Raw genomic sequence first — 7,533 nt, 5'->3', positions numbered from 1 at the left:
GGGCTATGGTGAAGCAAAACATTATAAAGAAACACTTTAAATTCAAAACAGACAGGTTTATTCAAGAAAGATTGTTACTCACTGCAATTTTGTTATTTTTAGTATTTTGCCTTTTGACATTGATACATTTTTGGATTATGGCTTTACAAAAATCATCATTAGTGGAGAAGAAATGCAACTTACGAAAGGTGTGATGCAATGGACCACCAGATCGTGTTTCAAAATTTGCAGATTGAATGAGTGTGCAGGGTTGGTTTAAAACATGCAAATATCGTGAATTTGCGGGAGATATTTTACTTTCCGTGAGATTCTTGCTTGCTCGCCAGGGGTTGGGCTAGGATTTGCCCGACGGGAGGACGGAGGTCCCCGACGAGGGGTCAGATTTCCTCGACGAAAGCAAAGTGGGCGTGGTCGAGCTTCGATTAAACAGTATTGAAAATGGTCCCAGGGGGGCGAAGCCCCCGAAAATTTTGACAATTTAGGGGTTTCAAAGGCTTATTTAATCGATTTTATAGTCTACTAATATGTAGAAAATACATATAATTTTTTTCTCCCCGACGAATCTTGCTTTTTCTCCCCAACGAGGGGGGGGGGGCAGCTCTCCCCGACGGGGGTGCTGCCCCACCCCCTAAATTGTTCAAATTGAATACAGAATGAAGAAAATTATATTCAAATTTTAAGTCTGAGAGTGCAATTTCCGGTCATCTAGAGGTGCCATAATCACAAATTATTTTCTTACCAGGCCCCAACCATGGTGGGGATGAGGTTGTATCCTCCATCTGTGAAAGTACCTCCCCGAGCCCATTCTATTTTGAATTCCTAAATCAGCCACTGATTTTATTGGAAATAATGCTGGTAATGATCTTATTTACATTATCAAAATATTTTATAAAAAGGGAACGCTGAAACATCTTGCTAAATTAATAGTTTATGCAAAATATCAACTGTATTATGTGGTTATTATTAGCACAATGTATATTAAGGATTAATACGTCGTATAAATAGTATAACAGATTCATATAAATGCATTAAAACGCTTGACAAGCATGATAATCATCAAACGAGAATGACATCTAAATAATGGCCATTAAAATACCAACATTAATGGCCAAGATAAACTAATATGCGTTTAATAAACAAATTGGAAGAGTTTAATATTATGTTCTATTCTCTAGGTCTATAAAATAATATTGTTATCAAAAAATGGTAATAAATGATTTACGACAAGATCTCAGCTAAATGTTTGAGGCACGAGTTGTTGGACATTGTAGACGCATCGGAATAGCTTCCTGTGCTGTGAATAATATATGCCATTAAGATACCAAAGTTAAAGGCCAAGATAAACTAATATGCGTTTAATAAAATAAATGAAAGAGTTTAATATTATGTTATATTCTCTAGGTCTATAAAATAATATTGTTATCAAAAAATGTTAATAAATGATTTACGACAAGATCTCAGCTAAATGTTTGAGGCACGAGTTGTTGAACGTTGTAGACGCATCGGAATAGCTTCCTGTGCTGTGAATAATATAGACATATGTCTAAGACATGGCAAAGTCTTTCGCAAACCCACTCTAAAATCATGATATTTGAAAGTGTATATTATGGGATTGATACAGATGTTACACAGTGACATTGCTACTGTAATATAGTATAGCGTTCCATTAAAATTAAACTTTCCACCCAATGTAAAGTTGATAAAAGCTATTTGGTTTGGTGTCCAGCAGATTACATACGTCACACTAACTACAACCATTGTCTTGATAATGTTTAGTCGTCTGGCCGCAGCATTCGCACTCGCTGCACTCAAATCATTTCCAGGACGATGTTGTAGAACACGAAAAATGTTAAAGTAAACAAAAAACATTACACTGCAAGGAATAATAAGAATGTAGGTACCAGTCAGTAAGCCAAATACTTTCTGATATTCAACACTTGGCCAACTCTGGATACACACTCCATCTTTCACAGTGTGTGCCGCTAACCAAAGGAGGACGAATCCAAAGCCACATATCCAGGGAATGAGCAAAAACAATACTTTCATCCTCACCTTTTCCTTGAGTATTTTGTATTTTAGTGGGTACATTACTGCGAAGTAACGATCCAAGGTAAGCACTACAAGATTAGCAGTTGAAGAAAATATACTTGACCAGAAAATATACTTGCTTGACCAGATTTTGCAAACAAATTCAGCAGCAGTAATTGATTCTGGGAGCCGAGTCATGACGTCGGGATCGAGAAAAAGACAAAGCGACACCAAAGATGTGACAAAGTCAATGATACACTGATTGAAAATCAGAAGGTTTGTTGTACTGAACCGATTCTGCAAGTGAAATAGAATGAATATAGCGAAGCCATTTGTGGAACAGCCGATTGCACCGACGATACTATACAGTATAGTTATGTTCATCTGCTCTGTCTCGTTATTTTATTCTGATTTTAGTTTTCTATTACAAAGAATAGAATTTAAGCACAATTTTGAGGCGAGTAGGCGTAGTGCGCAACTGTGATTTGTATAAATGGTGAAATGTTTGCAAATACTCGATATTTGGACAATAAAGCGTAGTACCCGTCTTCTAATTATGCGATCAATCACGTGATCGTTATGTAATTATTTAGCAATGCTGTCATTTGTCGTAAATTGTGTTGTGGTAATTAAGCCTATATTTGGTAAAGATCTGCATATTGTAAAGCAGAAGGCTGACGTTAATTTAAAAACAAGTTTAACATAAACACTAGCGCCGAATCAAATCATCATATTCAAAAGTTTGAAAAAAAATACATAATATTGTGTTTCCAGCACCAGTGACAAACATTTTACGAACGCTGCAATGTCATTTTTATTATTATTATATTATTATTATTATTACTATTATTATTGTTATTTCGTGCTTACACCTTGTTTATTTGCGCCTTATAAATTGACCTATTATTATTATTAGTATTATTATTATGATTATTATTATTATTATTATTATTATTATTATTATTATTATAAAATAAAGATTTTTTTTTTCATTTTCTAACGAACATTACAAGTTCCCTTTTTGAGTTGAGCAACCAAATGTTGATTGACGTCTATAAAGTTTCCTTGAAACCCACCCTCGAGCATGCAGAAAAAATCGCCTGCATTCGAGAATTCTGTATTTAGTCATATGGGGGAGGTAGGCAATCTTAATGGAGCGACGTTCTAGTTCTCTTTATGCTAACCACGAAGATGTATAGTAAGTGTAACTGATTGGCTTACAGTAAACCGTGAAACTAGCGTAATATAACCACTATTAAATTCTAATTTAACGAAAACAATAAGATACTTATTAGGCCACTTTTTTAAATAAAGTTGTCTGAAGGTTAACTACAGAATTTACAGTACACTGTAGTTAATGTGTTGTAGGTTGTAAGAACTGTATTGAGTAAAAAAAAATATTCGAATAAAAAAATCTTTCGCTTGACATTAGGAATTAATCATTTGTGAAACAAAATGGTAGGCTATGTTAAGTGTTCTATTGAACAGTGGCAGATTCAAGGGGAAATCCAGTCAGCACGGGACCCCATCCAATTTTTTTTCAAAATTATTTTTTTTTAATGGAGAAAACAAACAAAATCGTATTCAACTTTTAATCTGAGAGTGCCATTTCCGGCCATCTAGATGTGCCATAATCACAAATTTGTGGGGCTGAGGTGGGTGGACATTCTATTTACACAATACTCTCCCTGGAACCCCTCTATTTCGACTTCCTGGACCCGCCACAGTTGGAATATCATTTCTGAGCTACATAGAAGGGTAATTTTTATTCATCGGGGGAAAAGTGAAGTTTTCGTCGGGGAACCCATATCAAGGACAACCCTCATAATAAATAATTCATTGAGGTCGTGGTAGCAATCTCGACTTCGACTTTATTCGGAAATCTGAGGCGCGTTCAAGAGGAGGGGGAGGCTAATTCAATTTTGTTTTAATGGAGATATAAGGACAAATTATATTCAAATTTTAAGTCTAAGAGTGTAATTTCCGGCCATCTAGAGGTGCCATAATCACAAATTTTCTTACCTCAACCCCAACCACGGTGGGGCTGAGGTGGTATAGATTCTCCATCTGCTAAAGTACCCAGTGGCGGATTCAAGGGGACCCAGCCGGACCGTCCCCACCCTCCTAAATTGTTCAATAAATAAATGGATATATAAAGATAATTATATTCAAATTTTATGTCTGGAAGTGCAATTTCCGGCCATCTAGAGGTGCCAGTAATCACAAATTTGTTTAGCCCCATGGTGGGGCTGAGGTAGTATGAATCTTCTATCTGTGAAAATACCCACCCTGGGCCCTTCTATTTCGAATTCCTGGATCCGCTAATGGAAATTACAACAAATATGAAAACATATTACAGTAGCTTGATGCCTATAAAATAATTTATAAAATTCACCAAACTACGTAATATCCGTAGCTTCCAGGGGGCGGAGTCCTTGGCGGCCCCCTGGCCCCCAGCCTAGATGCTCGCATACTCGACCTTATGAAATGGCTCGCCCCACTTTCAAAAACGTTCCGCCGCCGTTGGTTATCCAAAGGTTGTGGGTTCGACTCCCACCCGAATTACTTTAGCATACTGTACAATAATACGTCAGGTAGAGAAAAAAATATCATTCGTATTATTTTTCCTGACGCAAACGCTATCGGAATCTATTGTAGTTCTAATAAAATTGTTTAAATGGTGCCGCTTAAATCAAGAGCATGTGCAGAACTATCCTAAAGACAACAACGTGCAGAGTGCGAAATCAGCGAGCTTTCTATTCTGATCATTTATAAGTCCTTGCATAGGCCTATTACATGACCGTTTGGCACAGTCAGAATTTGTCCCCATCCCCTAAATAGGGGTGTCCCATAATGATAGTGGTTACCTACTGAGTTAAAGATAAACGTCCAAACATAGGTTGGGGGGAGGGGGTTTCAGAACATAGGTTTGTTTCATTCAAACAAACACTTTATGTTTTGTTTCAAGTTTTATACCTGTCCCGTTTTATTGAGCTTTAGCTTTAGACATGATATAAAATATAGGCCTACTTTAAAAAGTGGCAGTCTAAATGCTAAAATAAAGAGATAATGTATTGCTATAGTGCCTTCAACTACTTTGTACGTGTCACATAATAAGAAGCAATTCTTAACCACCGGCTTAAGTGCTAAGGTGATTTTATTACTTATTCACACTAACATATATGGTTTATATAGCCTATAGGCCTATATATATATATATATATATATATACCACAGTTGGAATATCATTTCTGAGCTACATAGAAGGGTAATTTTTATTCATCGGGGGAAAAGTGAAGTTTTCGTCGGGGAACCCATATCAAGGACAACCCTCATAATAAATAATTCATTGAGGTCGTGGTAGCAATCTCGACTTCGACTTTATTCGGAAATCTGAGGCGCGTTCAAGAGGAGGGGGAGGCTAATTCAATTTTGTTTTAATGGAGATATAAGGACAAATTATATTCAAATTTTAAGTCTAAGAGTGTAATTTCCGGCCATCTAGAGGTGCCATAATCACAAATTTTCTTACCTCAACCTGAATTTTAAAATAGTCGAACAGTGCGCCACATCTCCAAAGCCGTGGCCTACTTAACCTAGTATTATTTGTGCACCTAGGCCTACCTTATAGGCCTGGCCCCTGGCCTAATTACTAGCCCCATGGCCTAGGCCCCTAGCATCAATTCAGAATCTGAATGCCAATACGCCAATATTCAAATTTAACTGATTAATTTTATAATGAATTTTATACAACAGAAATTCATTGCTTACCTATTAGGCCTACGCACTTCACTGAGGTCCTACGGTATCTAATTACTCAAGGCTCACAATACAATTACAAGGACATTAAGTACGCCTATTTGAATTTATAACACCAACGTCTCATACTTCTGCAACTATTATTACCCTACAGCCTATCTTCACATTCTTTACAATGATTAACAGGATTTCTCCTCATTAGGCCTAAAAAATAAATTGTTTGTTTGCCCTTAATAAAGGGGTTTTTTTTAAAGATACTCATTAGATAGAATAAAAATAACCCACAGAGGCCTAGAATGGCAATATCTTACATCAAAAAACAACTTTAGACTAATTTGTAGGACATCTGGCAAAAAATAATGGTTTTGACATTGACAACTATAATAGGTATAATAGATCAAATTTTATATCTTTATAATGCAATATAAGAACACCTCTGATTGTGGATTAAAATTCAATGCACAAAAATGAGTGATTTTAACATTGACAACATTGTATAAAAGATCTTGATTCTCTAATGCAGAGGTTCCCAACCTGGGGTCCGCGAAAAATAATTGGGTGAAAAATTCAATACACTAAAACGTCAAAACAATAAAAAAAAACAAAAAAAAACAACAATACAATTCAATATACACAAAATACAATATCGATCAAAATTATCATACTATTATTATACTGCATGCATAATTGATTATTTTAACACTACTAACAATTTTAAATTATATTGCGCAGTATAATATAAAGATAAATACTACACCTGCCAAATCTCACGTATAATGCATCCATGTAGGCCTATTATTTAATGCGCAAATAATGGTTTTGACATTGGCAACTATAATAGGTATTATAGGTCTAACCCTTCAATCTATCAAATTTTATATCTTTATAATGCAATATAAGAACACCTCTGATTGTGGATTAAAATTCAATGCGCAAAAATGAGTGATTTTAACATTGTATAAAAGATCTTGATTCTCTAATGCAGAGGTTCCCAACCTGGGTTCCGCGAAAAATAATTAGGTGTCCGTCAAGTCAAAGGGATCCGCGACAAATTTGGGAGTCCGCGTAAAAATTGGGGGTTCGCTACATTATTAGAACAACTTGTTCATGATTCCATTATTTTTCTTGTTTTACAACAGTGTGATCACGCTTTGACAACAATGAAATACGCATGACTTAGTTTACTGTAAATTGTTTTAACTGGCATTGTATTTTAATTCCAATATTTTATTGGTGATCTGATAGAATCTTTTAAATTAGTTTTTATGTAAAGATGTTTAGTATAGGAGTTCCTCAGGTAATGTACATATTGTTTTAATGTTTTCCCTTGTATTGCTTTTACCTGGATATTAAATAAATTTCAAAAATCAGGAGAGAGCCCTTAATTTGAGAAAATAATTTCAATATTTCAATTTTGAGTCTGACAGTTTCATTTCTGGCCATCTAGAAGTGCCATAAACATAAAAGTTTCGTACCTCACACCCAGACCCAACCATAGTGCGGCTGATGAAGCGTTAATTCTTCTATCTGTAAAATTTGCTGTCTGCATCCCCCCCCCCCTTCCTGTCTATATCGAATTCCAAGATCCCACAATCATCTTTTGTCCATAATCTTATTATTGAAATATCAACCATGAGTCGCCCTAAATTTTACCGAAATTAAAAATTAAATGAGAAATATAAGAAAATTACCCTCAAATTTTGAGTCTGACAGTGCCATTTCCGACCACCTAGAAGTATATATATA

The 7,533-nt window shown here is 35.5% G+C and overlaps 1 protein-coding gene across 1 annotated transcript; it reads right to left on the bottom strand.

The window, feature by feature from the left end:
* Positions 1 to 706: 706 nt before the first annotated feature.
* On the bottom strand, positions 707 to 2,514 carry LOC117116904 (histamine H2 receptor-like). The gene has a single exon (XM_033261036.1). It carries the CDS (start codon positions 2,410 to 2,412, stop codon positions 1,462 to 1,464), a length of 951 nt encoding a protein of 316 aa, XP_033116927.1. The 5' UTR covers positions 2,413 to 2,514; the 3' UTR covers positions 707 to 1,461.
* Positions 2,515 to 7,533: the final 5,019 nt, after the last annotated feature.

The sequence above is a fragment of the Anneissia japonica genome, unplaced genomic scaffold (genome assembly GCF_011630105.1).
Source record: "Anneissia japonica isolate Jap-2015-1 unplaced genomic scaffold, ASM1163010v1 scaffold1302_len1884557_cov193, whole genome shotgun sequence".
Taxonomy (NCBI): Eukaryota; Metazoa; Echinodermata; class Crinoidea; order Comatulida; family Comatulidae; genus Anneissia; species Anneissia japonica.
This window is presented reverse-complemented; position numbering and strand designations above follow the sequence as displayed.